At 40.2% G+C, this 15,573-nt stretch overlaps 2 protein-coding genes across 5 annotated transcripts; one reads left to right on the top strand and one right to left on the bottom strand.

The window, feature by feature from the left end:
• Positions 1–200: 200 nt before the first annotated feature.
• Positions 201–3,505, top strand: LOC108112307 (arylsulfatase I). Its single transcript, XM_017222132.1, has 7 exons — positions 201–464; positions 1,507–1,621; positions 1,675–1,834; positions 1,890–1,977; positions 2,033–2,424; positions 2,487–3,231; positions 3,288–3,505. Exons 2-7 carry the CDS (start codon positions 1,514–1,516, stop codon positions 3,481–3,483), a joined length of 1,689 nt encoding a protein of 562 aa, XP_017077621.1. The 5' UTR covers positions 201–464; positions 1,507–1,513; the 3' UTR covers positions 3,484–3,505.
• A 173-nt stretch (positions 3,506–3,678) lies between these two features.
• Positions 3,679–14,577, bottom strand: LOC108113203 (transmembrane ascorbate-dependent reductase CYB561). 4 transcript variants are annotated; one of them, XM_017223734.2, is made up of 6 exons: positions 14,237–14,577; positions 12,283–12,440; positions 5,528–5,751; positions 5,244–5,466; positions 5,012–5,176; positions 3,679–4,523 (listed from the first exon to the last, which is right to left on the bottom strand). In XM_017223734.2, the coding sequence occupies exons 2-6, from the start codon at positions 12,399–12,401 to the stop codon at positions 4,382–4,384; spliced, it is 873 nt and encodes a 290-aa protein (XP_017079223.1). In that variant the 5' UTR covers positions 12,402–12,440; positions 14,237–14,577; the 3' UTR covers positions 3,679–4,381. The 4 variants fall into 4 exon arrangements, with proteins under 4 accessions (XP_017079223.1, XP_017079226.1, XP_017079225.1 ...); XM_017223737.2 differs by lacking the exons at positions 12,283–12,440; positions 14,237–14,577 and adding exons at positions 9,415–9,690; positions 10,168–10,271; XM_017223736.2 differs by lacking the exons at positions 12,283–12,440; positions 14,237–14,577 and adding exons at positions 9,415–9,690; positions 10,162–10,264.
• Positions 14,578–15,573: the final 996 nt, after the last annotated feature.

Here is a 15,573-nt window from a genome sequence, read left to right as displayed (position 1 = left end):
GGGTCCGGGAGGTCAACAAAAGCATAAGTTTGCGCTTTTCATGCAATTAAAGCCGTCGATGCGCTCTGTAGCGCACTCTACCTCTGTTTGAATAGATTTCGATCTTTAACAGCGTTTTGCTTTCACTGTTAAAGGTCTGCGGCTCTGGTGCCTGGCTTGGCTTGGGAATTTTTTCAGTCAGACTTGGCGCGTGAATTAAAACGGTTGGCAAACCGGTGACAGACGAATAAATAACTTCTTCCCCAGTCAACATAAATCGTTCTTAAATAAACAGTACTGTATATATGTATGTACAGAATATTACGTTAACCAAAAGTCAAATACAAAATTTGCAAATAAAATCGAGTACACGGCTCAGGCATAACAAACTCTAACAAGTTTACGTGTTAAGTTAATATTGCTTGCAGCCTGTTTACCTGTCTAATTAATTCCAAAATCGCGTAAAATAAACAAAAGTTAAAACGGTAAGGGCGTGAACTTTACTAATCGCCACAAAAATAATATAATTGGCTTATGAGTGATTTTGCATAACTGAATTTCTTTTGAAACCCAAAAGGGGTTAGTGACCTATGACAGACAATAGAATGATTGTTTGTATAACAAAGAGAGTTCATAGTGGACCTAACATATTGAAAATAAATACGAAATATATGAACACAAAGAAGTGAAATTCTTTAAAAAGTGTATAGTATACGAAAACTTTTCAACAGGAATATATCTGTGTGAAGTGATAGACGCATTTATGTGACTAAAATCACCTAAGCATCAGCCTAACCTTACTTAAAAGTTAATCGGAACATACCTAGATAATTTTAAAAGGATATTATTATATGAAACCATTATAACAACGATTATAAGTATTGTGATTAATTTGACTTAAGTTCTTTACCATCTTTTATGCATCAAATAATCATCACCAAACAAGCTTAAACATTCCCTTATCACTTTTAGAGCATTAAAAGGTCGATCTGTCTGCGAAGAGTCGCCGAATCTAATTTGGTTTTTTAATTTGAGCTTTCTGATTACCGAGTGGCACTTGTTGACCCATTAACGGTACAAACAGCGACAAACGCAATTTACATGCTAATTAGGTGGCATATGAAATCGCTTTGAATTCGTAACCCATAAGCCTATAACATAAATTCTTGAGGGGTTCCCTATGACCAATAACTGGCTTTTCATATAATGAAGCACCCAATTTGAACCCGCAAATCAATTAACTCAATGCAGGTGAATTGAGGTCATATTGAGTGCAATTGCTGATTCAGTTCCATTTCCAGAGAGGCAAATGGAAATGAATTTCAACCCAGATGACGATCAATGCCACGATGCCAAACGTTGGATGATCAATCAATTGATTTCAGCTCGTTCTCGTAATTGCTGTCACTGGGAATCTCTGCGACACATCAATTAGTTAACTAATTGTTTTCTTTATAGTTGCAAATATCACACGGTGTTTGAGAAATCTTGTTTAATGTTTTTATTAAACGATTTTTGATTTTCCAGAGAAACAATGTTATTTCTATGGCTACTATTTATGTTGCTGCCAAATTTGATTTTATGTCAAGAGGAAAAACCACCTGCCAGGCCGAATATTATTTTTATTTTGGCTGATGATCTGGTAAGTTAAATTTTATATTTCTTTTACATATTTTACTTTATTTTACTCTTTAGGGCTTTAATGATGTGGGTTTCCATGGCTCAGCAGAGATTCCCACGCCCAATATTGATGCTTTGGCTTATTCTGGAATTATTCTAAATCGTTACTATGTGGCACCCATTTGTACTCCTTCAAGATCTGCTTTAATGACCGGGAAATATCCAATTCATACGGGTACGTAAATATTTTTCATATCAGATATTTATATCTATTAATAAATCTTTTATAGGAATGCAGCATACAGTTCTCTATGCCGCTGAACCACGAGGTTTGCCGCTGGAGGAGAAGATACTGCCCCAGTATTTGAACGAGTTGGGGTAGGTCGTTAGATTTCTAAAGTTAAGCCTATAATTGCTCAATCTCTATTTCCAGTTACACCTCTCACATAGCTGGCAAATGGCATCTCGGTCATTGGAAGCTGAAATATACTCCACTGCATCGAGGCTTTAGTAGCCATGTCGGATTCTGGTCAGGTCATCAGGATTACAACGATCATACTGCCGTTGAAAACAATCAGTGGGGTTTGGATATGCGTAATGGCACCGAAGTGGCCTATGATCTTCATGGACAGTACACAACGGATGTGATAACTGAACACTCGGTCAAGGTTATTGCCAACCATAATTCCACCAATGGTCCTCTCTTCCTCTACGTGGCACATGCAGCATGCCATTCGAGTAATCCGTATAATCCGTTGCCAGTTCCGGATAACGATGTGGTCAAGCTGGGACATATTCGACATTATAAACGTAGGAAGTTTGCAGGTAAAATATCATTTGACTGAGCATAATCTTCTCCAGAATAACTCTAACTTGTTCTTCCCCAGCTATGGTATCCAAAATGGACGACTCCGTGGGTGAAATCGTAGACCAGCTGCGTAAATCCAACATGCTGGAAAACTCTATTATTATATTCTCCTCGGATAATGGTGGTCCAGCCCAAGGATTTAACCTGAACTTTGCCTCAAATTACCCCTTGAAAGGTGTTAAGAACACCCTGTGGGAGGGCGGAGTAAGAGCAGCGGGTCTCATCTGGTCACCTCTGCTGAAGAAAAGCCAGCGGGTTTCCAATCAGACGATGCACATCGTAGACTGGCTACCCACGCTCCTCGAAGCAGCTGGTGGTCAACCCTCTGTGGCTAATCTTAGCAAAGCAATCGACGGTCAGAGTATTTGGAGGTCTTTGGTACAGGATAAGGCATCACCACGTCTTAATGTGCTCCATAATATCGATGACATTTGGGGAAGTGCCGCCATCAGCGTAGGAGATTGGAAATTGGTCAAGGGCACCAACTATCGAGGCAGTTGGGATGGATGGTATGGACCAGCTGGAACAAGAGAGCCCAATCTCTATGACTGGCAAATGGTGGCGAAGAGTAGGTCAGGCAAAGCCTTGGAAGCACTCCGTATGCTGCCAAGTCGAGCGGATCTGCAGAGATTACGGGCAGCTGCCACAGTCTCCTGCCAGAGTCAATCCTCTGAAGGAACCAGTTGTAAGGCCACCGCCTTTTCAGCTCCATGCTTGTTCCACATTCGCAATGATCCTTGTGAGCAGTTCAATCTGGCAAAGCAGTGAGTTTATAAATCTATAAGTTTTATACTTTATAGTCATTTTGAATATCTTTAAGATATCCGGAAGTTGTAAACGCCTTGTTGGTAGAGTTGGAGCGCTTTAACTCTACAGCAGTGCCGCCTTCAAATAAGCCTGCTGATCCTCGTGCTGATCCCAGGTTCTGGAACTTTACGTGGACCAACTTTGGGGACTATCAAAACAATGATGTTGATTCGGCTAGTGGGGATATAAGTTTAGTAAAGACTGCTTAGAATAAAAGTGATGAAGTTTTAGTTTAAATTGAGTGTTTGGTTAACCTTTCTTACTACCTTTGATATCTATAGCTTCTTCCTTTTAGCAAATCTTAAGGATAAAGCATGTTCCGACATCCCGGTATAGATACACGGAGTATTACTACCTCTATCAGCCAACTAAACCATGAATTTCTTCACAAACATAATCTCACATTATGAATACCCCTCAGACAGGGCAAAAGTATCGTTTATTATTTGTTTGTAAAATTGGTTTACAGCTTACGTTGCTTAGCGCATTATGAAATACAAATATTTGCACGATTACAAAAAACATCAAATGCGACAGTTTTGAGTCCGAGTGGTGCGTTACATTCAATGCATTACGTGGTACATGGTACATACACTAGTTACACAATGGGCTTTAGGCTTATATCAAAATTCTACTATACGAGTATACTCATAGTACCAAAAAAACTAATCAGGCTAATCATGCTTCAGAGTGCCTTAATGCATCAGTTTAGTTCGGCTGAACACACACATGTTAATTTTGATTAGATTTGCTTTGCTTGGTCGGCTTGTTTTCTGAGATTCCTAATCCTACACATCTACTAAGAAGTTTGAAAGTGGGTAAAGATTTTGATTAGCGCCGTATGGAGTAGAGTTGAGTAGAGTCTAAGTGTATGAAGAGGATTTAATTTGGCATATAAAATGGTTACAAAGGGTTCGGATAGAGATGCAGAAGCGTGGTCTCTGTGCGCTAAGCCTGGCGTGTGGGCAACCACGACTCGTCGTTGCCCCATTTCCAGTCCATGTCGCCGAGTTCTGGTATCTTCGGATACATCTGTTGCGATTCGCTTCCCGTCCTGGCCGTGGACCAAATCCGGCGACGGATACTCCGACAAGCCGGACGGCCCATCTAAATGCGCTCCGTCACATATACCTTTGCGGAGGCGGGGGCATTGGAACGCCGTACCGCAAATGTCACAATAATGCCAATGAAGATCAGGGTGACGCCGATGGCACTGGTGATGTAGTGCTCGATGAGCTTGTTTTCCGGGCTGCAAGGTGAAAATAATTTAATTCAATTAATATTATTTCGTGAATGAGAAAGATAAACTATATTAATGTTGACTATCAATGATCTAATTTCTTATTACGATTTCCATTCACTTCCATAACGTTCTTGAAAGACTTAAAAAATAATGTAGTCTACTTTTTGGCAAAATTCTATTTTATGTTGATGATGATGATTCAGCCTAAAATCTATAAATTGCGCATAATTCTCAGGGAAAATATACAGTATAGCAAATATATTTCATAGTTCTAAAGTTAATTCCTTAGTAGCATTGATTGATTGACGTGTATCATGAGATATTCATTATAAATTTCTAAAAATTAGTCATTATCGAAAAGCTTAAGATGCTTTTTGGACGAATTTAAGAGTTCATTTTAGCTTATTTAAAGACTAAAACTAAATTACTATTTCTAAACATAGTTGCAAGTTTTGTTTAAGAGGTACCTATAACAATTATGAGACGATTCTTACCTCACACCCGTTTCGGTGACGGTTTCGCGCTCCTTCTCGATCAGTCCCGTGACGGATGTGGCAATGGCCAGCCAGAAGTTGGCTAGACCCAAGCTGGCGTGGATGGGCACCATGGCGGATCGGCAGCTGTAGGTCTTGTTCTCACAACATAACATCACCAGAAAGCTATAGAAGAAGAAGGCTAATTAATATGACAGATTGGGACACCAAAAAGAGCTATATAGAAACCCACGTGAAGAAGCCGATCACAAACTGGAGCACAAACATGCCCATTGTCACGAAGCCCAGCCACGAGTGGAGGCTATAGAAGTTGACCTTTTGCAATGCCTCGTGGGAATCGAAGACGGATAGGAAACCCAACGCGATGCACGGAATGGCGACGGCATGGAAGAACATGTGGATCAGCTTCACATAGATGTGCTTCACGCATCGGCACAAGCGGTAGATCAAGATGGCTAATATGTGGTATCGTAAATAAAATTACTTCATCTATCATTATATGAGAGAGAGACTTACAAAATCCAGAGAGCGTTACGAAACCAGCGATCATCAGGATGGGATGCAGGTTGAACTGCTGCTTGGGACTCTCCGACCAGGCGAAGCCATCCCTGTAGAACATCACCCAGAAGAGTGTCAAGACCAGAACGCCCACCAGCAGGATAGTGGAGAGGATGACAATCAGTAAGTATTCGCACCAGGAGCAGCAGTTCCAGGCATTATCCGGATCCTCCTCATAGCGCCTGTGGGGTTTAAAGAGCATTGGAAAAATCGATGATATCATATTTTATATAACTTTATCAATTACTTTTTGCCGCGACTCTTTATAAAGTTTGGACGATGAAAGATGAGGTGGTTCAGTTCATCGATAAAGGGTCCGTCAATTGGTTTCATTTTGTTGGGGGTTGTTCTCTTATATCATATCACACTCCAAATATCACTTATGTTTCTAATGTTACAAGGGATTTATGAGTTCTGCCTAAGAACAGAGCTAGTACAAGCAGAGAGAGAGGGGAATGTGGGTTGGCCGACCTCATTAAACACAATTTATGATGGTTCCGCCTTGGAATTATGGAGATTCTAGCGGAGATTCTCAATAGATTACGCTAATTGTGGGTTGAATGTGCTGCTAAACGGCTTAATTGATAGACAACAGACAGATGGACAGATCAAGTGGAATCACAGAGGATCTATGAAGAAACACAATTATCTAATTTGCTTATCAAATTTTCCATTTTCCCCTTATGTTTAGAGTATTTCTGGCTTGAAGAGTTCACCAAAGCGTACTTGCGTTCCAACTTATCGTATAAACTGTTTCACTTGTCCTTGACTTCTTGGATTGGGTGTGGTGTTGGTGTATTCTGCATGTGAAGTTTATCCTATGGAATGATTTTGACAGCTGGGGAAAGGGTAATGGAGTCAAAAGTGTATTGTTTCCAGCCAATTGCGGTCTGTCTGTCATATTAATTTCATCACTTGTCGTGCGATCATATGACATACTAGCTGATGCTGTGCGCAATGATCTCACCATCTAAAGAGATATAGATCCATCATCAACATATTGCAGTGGGAGAAGTCCCACCCAACCAGCCAAACAAACACAATGGGTAGCCAAACCAAAGCCATCTGTTGATCTGTTGAAAGTGTAAACAGCCTGCAGCCACAAAACTGGAGTAGAAACTCTATGCGGTTGTGGTAATTAGACGCATTGCTGGCCGCCAACGAGCCACTTAATCATCACCAAGTCCAACTCCTGGGCTTTTCATATGAAATTCCAAAAATCCATTTGGTAAACAAACCTATTATTTAAATTAATAGTGCGAGCCCCATGTTGTGATAATGAAAGCAAAAGCGAATCGAATTACCAGGCATAATCATCATCATCACTATCATATCGCTGTTACTCTCGCTTTCACGACACTTGCATCATTGCAACGCGAAGATAATGCCATGGGGTGCTCCAATTTACATGAGACACCAAACGGTGGAGAGGATCGGAGTGGATCGGATACGGGGGGGCATGATTGGTGAGGCTGTGAGTGTGCCTAAAGATCAGAGACACTCGGAGAAAAAGTCAAGACTTATTTGAGATTTATATGGTATTAACAAAAGAGGTATAAGATATATATCTTTTGCCAAGAATTTACCAAGTTAAACGAGGTTTTAAGATGATCTAATCTAAGCTTTGAGATATAGTATTAGTATTGCCAAGGAAATGGTTTTGATATGAACTACAGAAACTTTTCTTTGATTAATTTTTCTTCTCCAAAACTTATTTGTTAATATCAAGATGATAGTCAGTTTAAAATTGATTTGAAAATAAGAAAAACTTATGTTTTCAGATCTAAGCACATACTTTTCCCTTTGAAATAGATTAATTGACGATCACAGATCACGTTTGTTGCTGTGCATCCGATGGCGGTGTCAATGAACGAGTGTCTGCCACAAGTTGCACTCCTCCGCCGCAGTAGATGTGAATGTGGCTGCATCTGTGGCTGCAGCTGCGTCTGGGCTTTGGGTTTTGGTACTGCGGTTGGGGCAGGCATTTAGCTATCAACACATTTTCAAGGGGGCCAGGGAAAAGCGGGGCATGACTAGCTGCAGTGGCTGTTTGCTCTAACATACATTTCACTTGCCGCAGTTTGTTGGAAAACAAGCCGACGCCACTGGCTGTACTTGTATCTGTATCTGTATCTGTATCTTTAGCTGCACATTTGTATCTCTTTCACTTTTCATTTGGTTAGCTGCGCTGAGAAATTTTCGCTAAAAGCTTTTACGTTTTATGGAAAACTCGTTTGCTGAACGCCACCTGTTTGGTATATAGTCAAACCTGAACCTGAACCTCGGTCTGAGCTAGAGTTTCGAGTGTCGGGTATTTGGCCTAGGTGCAGCGACTCATGGCTAATGGGTCATCGTGGATAAAAGGCTATTGACTCTTACAGTGGCACCCACTGTAGATGGAAAGGTAAATAAACAGAGAAAGCGCATCGATGTTGCAGCATAATCGGCAAACTACCAAAGTCATTTAACAAATGCAAACTAAATGCATAATTTATGCAAATATAAGCTGGGAAAACCATCATGATTGATGAGGGGATTATATTTATGACTTTATGGCTTGACATGTCATACAAATTAACTAGCGGATAATAAAATAAACTTAAACTGCAAATAAGAAGCAGTTGGTTAGCTTTCAATTTAAAGAAATGGGAAATTCAATGTCTGACTTTATTGTTATTTCGTTATTAAAAGATTAAGTTTGCTGTCATCTTTAAAGAGGTAGGAAAGTTAAGTTAAAAACTGCTAGATAGATAGGAAAGTATAATTCAAGAATATTCTAGTTAGTGCCATCTATCATTTGTCTGCCAGTTTTGTTCTTAATTTAAAACATAAACAAACAAATTAATATATAAAACTAAACAGCACTGCCAAGGATGAAGAACTGTTTTAGGTTTCCTATCTGAGATATGCAAATTTACAAACTGCGAATGTGAAGATCAAGATGACATTATATCATACTGATAAAATGTGTTGAGTTATGTCTAAGCCTTATCTAGAGATAAGCAGAATCTTCAAATTTAAGTACATTCAAGGGACCTTGCCTTATCTCAGTCATGTGATGAAGATTATGATGACCATGGCAGCCAGATGAGAGGCAAGTAGATCAACAAAAGTAAAAAACTAAACAGATAATAGGGAAACCAGAACAGAAGGCCTTAATAGAACCGGGCTAATTACGGCAATAACTTGGTTAACTAAGTACTCAAAAGTAGAGCAATGCTAACGGGTCGTAATATGGGAATATAGGGAAAAGATTAGGAAAAGTAGAAAAGAAATTTATAGCAGGAAGCCAGGGCACAATTCAATTAAAGAAACCATCAGATGTAACAAGTAACGAGCTGAGTCGGAATGTACAATTAAAAATCTGCGGATCGAGGCGAATTAAAACATTTGCTGTCGCACGCATGGCTGGAAATCACTCAAACACTCGGAACACACACTTCTGTACGTTATCCTGCGGGTTGATTATGATGAAGTACGACGAGTACGACATATATAGTGGTCTGATCTGGCTGGGGGGTTACTTTACAATGCCTGGCAATTGTTTAGAGACGACGACGCATCGTCGATGTCGCGGCTTTTATTTAATTGAAGCGATGTCTCGAGGGAGTGCGGGCCCTCGATCCATAATAATCCGAAACATACTTGAAATTGTATCTTGCAGATACAATCGAATTCGCGCTACATACAACCTGACACGATCAAAGTACTTTTTCTCCATAAGCAGCAATTGTTTAAATTAAATTAAATACACTTAAGAACAGTACGCAATTTGTTTATTTTGGGTCTAAAGTCTGGCCCTGTCTGGTTTTTTTTTTTTTTTTTTTGAGATATTTAGAACTTACGCTGTTGTCGTTCCTCCACGCGGCATTTTGGCCAAGTGACGATCACGCATTTAGCCAAGTGTTGCTATTTGGGCCGAAATTCGTTTGGGTTTTTCTCTTGATTTTGTCACCACCACCCACTAGAGGTAGAATCACTAGGCGATGCGTCACAGATCGGCTCAATATAGCTTTATATATATATGCTTATAGGATGGCCCAACTAAAGGTCGTTTATTTTATGTATAGATTGTGTTTGGTGTTTTCCGCGTAATTAGGCTTCTATATAGTTTGCTGATTCTGTAAAATGCCACAATCGAGAGACAATTGAAAAACCGTCGTCTGGCTATGGGATCGCTAATCGCTAATAGAACTTTTCCAGTTTGGATACAGATGCTAATCGAACGCTGAATGCGTTAATTTGTCAATCACACAGAGCCAAAAAGCGATCCCAAAAAACAGTGATGGATTCGGTTCGTTATCTATTCATGTGCCCAGATGAGGCCGTAAGTTCACAACGAATTTAATCAATTCGTAATTCTATAGATGCAAATTTCGATTCTTGTTCAGCGATGTCGAACAAGTCTGATTTCTGATTTCTCAGTCAAAGAAAGTAGCAGAGGCAAATAGCGTGTAATGAACATTCAAAATATTTTCAAAAAGTGGCACACAAGTTCAGTATAAACAAAGCACTTTAAATATAAATTTGTTTTTCTTCTATTTTTCTATGCTTTTGTTTATATTGCTCCTTTTGTTAATAGCCGCACTAACACTAACACAAACAACCGCACGAAAATCCTCAATTCAATTCACTGAATTTTATTATCAAATGAACTGTAACAACGATCAGATCGCGGCGATCGGCTAGAGACAAATGAAAATAAATTTCAATTTTCTGGCCAAAGCTTCATGGTACTAAAAATCGAGCTGCGAAATGCTCTAGGTTTTAGATCACATATGTAACGATATTTTAGCAGTGACACCAACTGATCTGAAGCTGCTTATCTGGGAATACAACCAGCAGGGCCTAACCGCTTAACCAAAGAGAGAATTTGTTTAGTTGGGAAGTCAACCATTAGCTGGGAAAGAAACCATCACGGGAGTTATAAATTTAAAGATGTGTTAATTATTTGTTTAAGGTTTCTTGATTAGGAAGATTTAAGGCCCAGTGTCTCTTCGCCTCAACCTTGGTTTATGTAATTTTCGGTCTAAAAGCTACTACAGATTAAGAGGGTACACAAAGTTAAGATAAAAGATAGTCGTCATCAGCTGACTGGAAAAATTCATGATAAGAAAAATTTATTTCATATTAAAGTAAACTAAACTAAATTTGTACATAAAAAGACAGAAATAGTTTTCTCAACTCCACCCAAAAACTAATTAATAAGACACCTGTTTGTCAAGAACACTTTGTGACTATAAATAAATAAGTAAATGAGGGTATCAATCAAAACACCTGCCAGCAGCAGCAGCAGGAACAGCAGCAGCCAGAGTCAATCAAATATTTATGGAAACGTTGCTTCCACTAATTCCTAGCGAATTACTGGGTCACCAAGGAGTAGTGGGAGCGGGTTAGGGTTAGCCACTTCCATTCTCATATATGTACTAGAGGGTCCACTCCCCCGGCAAAGACAACAAACACACCCTGGGACTTTGGGTCATTATTCCGGCTCCTTGGAGCCCATAAGCCAGTTGATTTTTATTTTGTGTACGGGCAGCGCGCCCAAAAATTACTTGAAATCAAATGAAAACCAAATGAAAATGAAATGAAAACGAGGCGGCGAAAAGGTTGAGTCTCCTGCGAGCAAAGAAAGAAAAATACCCGTAATTACTTGAAGCTTACCGAGCTTCGTGCCAGAAATTGGACAAGGACATGGCCAAGGGAGGAGGAGGAGGAGGAGGCAACCGGGCGGAATGTTTACGGCCAGTTACTATGTGAGTTTCCCGCACGCGATCAACTGTTGAATTTGTGGGTGTACGTACGGTTTGCCAGGAAGGATGAATGGAGCGGGGATTTTGTGTGATTTGCGACGAGGTCGCATTAAAATAAAATTTACGACTTTCAAAGATACGTGAATTAGGAAATTGGCGCGTAAAAATAACCTCGAACTATGGATAGCAGTATCCCTTCCACCTCATACCAAGCCTCTGTCTAGCAAAGGGTGTGTAGGCGTCGACATTGGTTGTTGTTCTTCTTCGCCATTGTTAATTAGTCTTCTGGGGTAATTCCTAACGTGTTTGGGTCCTATTCCATGTAAATATTACACATACGCCGCGTGGTGCCATTAAAATCGATTAAAGGCAGAGTACGGCTGAGCGGACCTCAGACTATTTTTCACTTACATCTAAAGAGCTTAGTTAGTGCCAGTCTGGACTGGCAGCTGAGCATCTAAGCATCTCAGATGAGCAAGGCCAATTGCCCGACTAGACAAGAGTTCCAAATTGGCCCCCTGGGAAATTGGTCTCTCTGTTCTTCTTGAGGCTGTGTGTCTGGCTCGAATTTGATATGCATAAGTGACACAATTTACTTAAATATTGATAAACAAATGTGTTGGGGATTCTGCTGACTAAATTGTGTTGATTAGCTGCGAATGGGAGATTGATTGGGCAACCGAAAAAGAGAGAGAAAGAGAGTTTCTGGTGGAAAGAGGTTTTGTGTTTGTTTCTCGAAACAAATTAAGGTGATTAAAATACAAAAACTCATCCTGAAAGATATTTAAAAATCTTCAATTTGAGATTTTGAGAACATCGTGATAGTATGCTTCCGTCTTGACTTATCACCTAACACATCATACTAAATGACAACCATTTTAATCTGTTTTAAAAACAACAGAATTTACATTAATTTAAGATCTATTTTTGGATCTTATGGAGTAGGTAATCTGAACTCACTTTTCATCTGGCGGCGGGGGCATGTCGAGCCCATTTGGTGTTCCCGGGGGTGACTTCTCGCTGACCCTGTCCATGGCCTCCTCCATTGGAGGCAGGGGGCTCACCGAGTTCGTGTCCATGTGAAAGCAATCAATTTTGATGCCGCTGCTCTTTGTTCACTGCATTTGCGAGAAGAGAAACATTTATGAGTCTCGGTTCGGCATTTAAATGTGGCATTTTAATAGAGAGAACAGAACAACAGAGTAGCAGCAGGATTCTGATTCCGACGCTGATTCCACATCCGCAACTCTGTACAGTAAGTATAGGGGGAGTAGGGTCTCCACTGGTGATGAATGGCGGCGCCGCTATATGTCTGAATATATATCCATATATTTATATGGGCCTTTTATAGTTGGGGGAAACCGAAACATAATAAGCGGGGAAGCCGCTTTTCATTTTCGGAGGAGGGAGAACGAGAACAAGAATGAGAAGTGGAAATGGCTTTTGGCATTTATTTTTGGCGACTCCACAAGGTGGCAAAAGTGCAGCGTCAACTGAAGTCCAGGGCATTGCACTTGGCTCGCTCTCTGTTTTGGTTTTCAGATACTATTTTTTCCGCCGCCGTTTCTGCCATGTGTGAAATTGGCCCATCACACGTCCGAATGCGTTCTGCAGAGAGCGCCAATTTCCGTCTCAGCCTTCCCCAGCGTCAAGTTGAAGATATTCCAGAGATACTTCAGATACTGAGTGTGTGTGTGGGATCCGTTCGATTCCCTTTCCCTATTCTCCGACCAATCAATTATTATCGGACGTTCTAGTTCTTGGAGGGTTCAATGAACCTCCGGTTCCCGAGACGGAGACGGAGACAGAGACACTTGATGGACACATCAATGCCTGGCATTTGCTGATGCCGAAGCCAACTTCCTTTGCCCAGTCAACCAGTCAGCCAGTCAACCGGCAACCCCAATCCGCCCCTTCAATCCGAAATTCCTGCGAATCGTTTGCATAGCCCACTGTCCCCTATTCACACTCACATGTGTCCAGTTCCCACGGAAGGGACGATGGACGATGGTGTTCTGACATTCCCTTCGCCTGGATTAGGTTCATTATACAGGTCCCCCCCAACTTAGGGGTATTATTAGCAAATGCGACAGTGACAGTTTTGGGTTGTGGGTGGGTGGATTCGGTCCTGTTTTGATTGAAATCAGCAAAGTGTTTATTTTACCTTCTATCATTTGTGTTTAACCTTTGAGAAAGCTGTTTAATTTGAAAACTTAACTAAGAGAAGTTTCTTCCTTCTACAAACATTTTGGCCCTTTTTGATGAAAATGGTTATCAATCGTAAATCTTCTTATCTTTCTGCAACACTATTTAGTTTATCATTCCTTAATAACTATTATTTAACTTCCATTATTCAAGCTTTAACTTTAACGTAATGCAACCACTAAGAACGAATTTTCTTCAGATAGCAGAACTTGTTTTCCCCCTTCGTTCAGACCTAATTCCCAAGCCACCTCAATCGCTTTGGGCTACTTTCTGGAGAGGAAGCTGGACATTATGCAATCCCACAGCTGCTGACGCTGCCCATATCTGCACCAAATGTAGGAAACAAACAAAGCGAGCGGCCAAAATCCACTAACAAAAGAAGGCCCCCGAAATATTTGGAGGCCCGGATATGCAGCGACTTGTGCAGAGAGATTGTCAATAAAGGGAAATGCAGAAAATGTGGTGTGTAAAGGGGAGGGGTTGGGAGGGGAGGGGTGTGTATGCCAACCCTAAGTCTCCCCACAATAGACATCCTTTTTGCGGCAGAGACTTAATAATCCGATTAGGTTCTTGCTGAATTCTGTGCTATTTTTTTTATGAACACACTCTTATGGGAAAGCAGCTAGCAAAGCGGAAACGGAAATGATGCTGCTGTTGTTTTTGTCACTCTCTTTGGAAATCAGAAAAGAAGGAATAGCTGTGGACCTACCCCAAGTTACTTTGCCGTGTGTGTGCGGTGTCAAAAACCCTTTTTTTTTGTATGAAAACTTAATTACTCTATTATGCACAAACTCTCTGAAAATGGTGTATATATGGTTAATTGGATTTGTGGCCGCTTCAACGAGCTGGAATTTAACAATTTTCCACAATTAATTCATCTGCCCGAACGTGAACACGACTGCATCTCTTCTCCTCCGTGGGATGCTGCAGGCGATGGTGTGGATTGGGAAACCGAGCTGATGGATGATGGCAGAAACTCCGCAAACAAACCGGCACGAAACACGCACTCTCTGAAAATCATATAAAAACACCCACGACCGAACTCCACGAATGCTGTGAACGAATTGAACTTAAATGGCGCTGGGGAAAATTGGCCGGCGAAGTGCTATAATGCTGCCATAATCCAGCTTCGTGCATTGTCGCTTCGTGTCAAATACGGTCGGTTTACTGAGTTTATAGTAGATTATTGTAGGGTGGGTAGGAATGTGTACGTTAACCCGCCCATAAGGACAGCCTTCATAGCTAATTTATAAGGCCACAGCTTCTATAAGCTGAATTCTGATTCCATTTCGTGGTAAAGTAACATAATGTCTGTGTAATTAAATACAAAATTTTGATAATACTAATACTAAATGTTTTACATTGTTTAGTAATAAGTTCTTTAACTCAAATATTTGAAACTGAATTATATTAAGTAGGATCTTAAAAAAAATGTTTAATTATTAACCATAATTAACATCGAGTAATTTCTCTATTGCCCGCCATTGGCGCTTCAGTTGCGATCAAAATGTTATGTTACATAGGTTTTGTAGCAGAAATGTTAGGATACATTTCTCTGCCGCTGCTCCGCCAATGTTAGACAGCAAGAATACGACTCGTACGAGCCCGAACGCCACACACGAACTATAAGAGAGCGGGAGAGGAAGAGAGTGAGAGAGCCAAGAGACCTAACTCCCACTGCTATAATTGAGCTGTACTCGAATACGTATTATACACAGTTTATGGTAGATATTTGAATATAAGGGTAAAATGTAAGAAGAAATGTAGATATGGTGAAAGTATGTGGTCATAATAATAACCATAATTAATGAGTATATATAAGCTTAACCCAAAAACCTTTGAAATTTTTAAAGCAAAAATCAAATTACTTTGTTTTCTAAGTTTCCGAATTTATTTTTCTTTAAAGGCTAAGTTTTTTTAACATCAATAATTGCTTATAAATTTCTATATTTATATTTCTTTTAAACTTTACATGAAACAATGTAATTAAGACCTTATAAACAGTATATATCTTTCATAAAAACCATAGAAGATAAGTTTTAGAAA

The sequence above is a fragment of the Drosophila eugracilis genome, unplaced genomic scaffold, assembly GCF_018153835.1.
Source record: "Drosophila eugracilis isolate 14026-0451.02 unplaced genomic scaffold, ASM1815383v1 contig_90, whole genome shotgun sequence".
NCBI classification, from domain to species: Eukaryota; Metazoa; Arthropoda; class Insecta; order Diptera; family Drosophilidae; genus Drosophila; species Drosophila eugracilis.
This window is presented reverse-complemented; position numbering and strand designations above follow the sequence as displayed.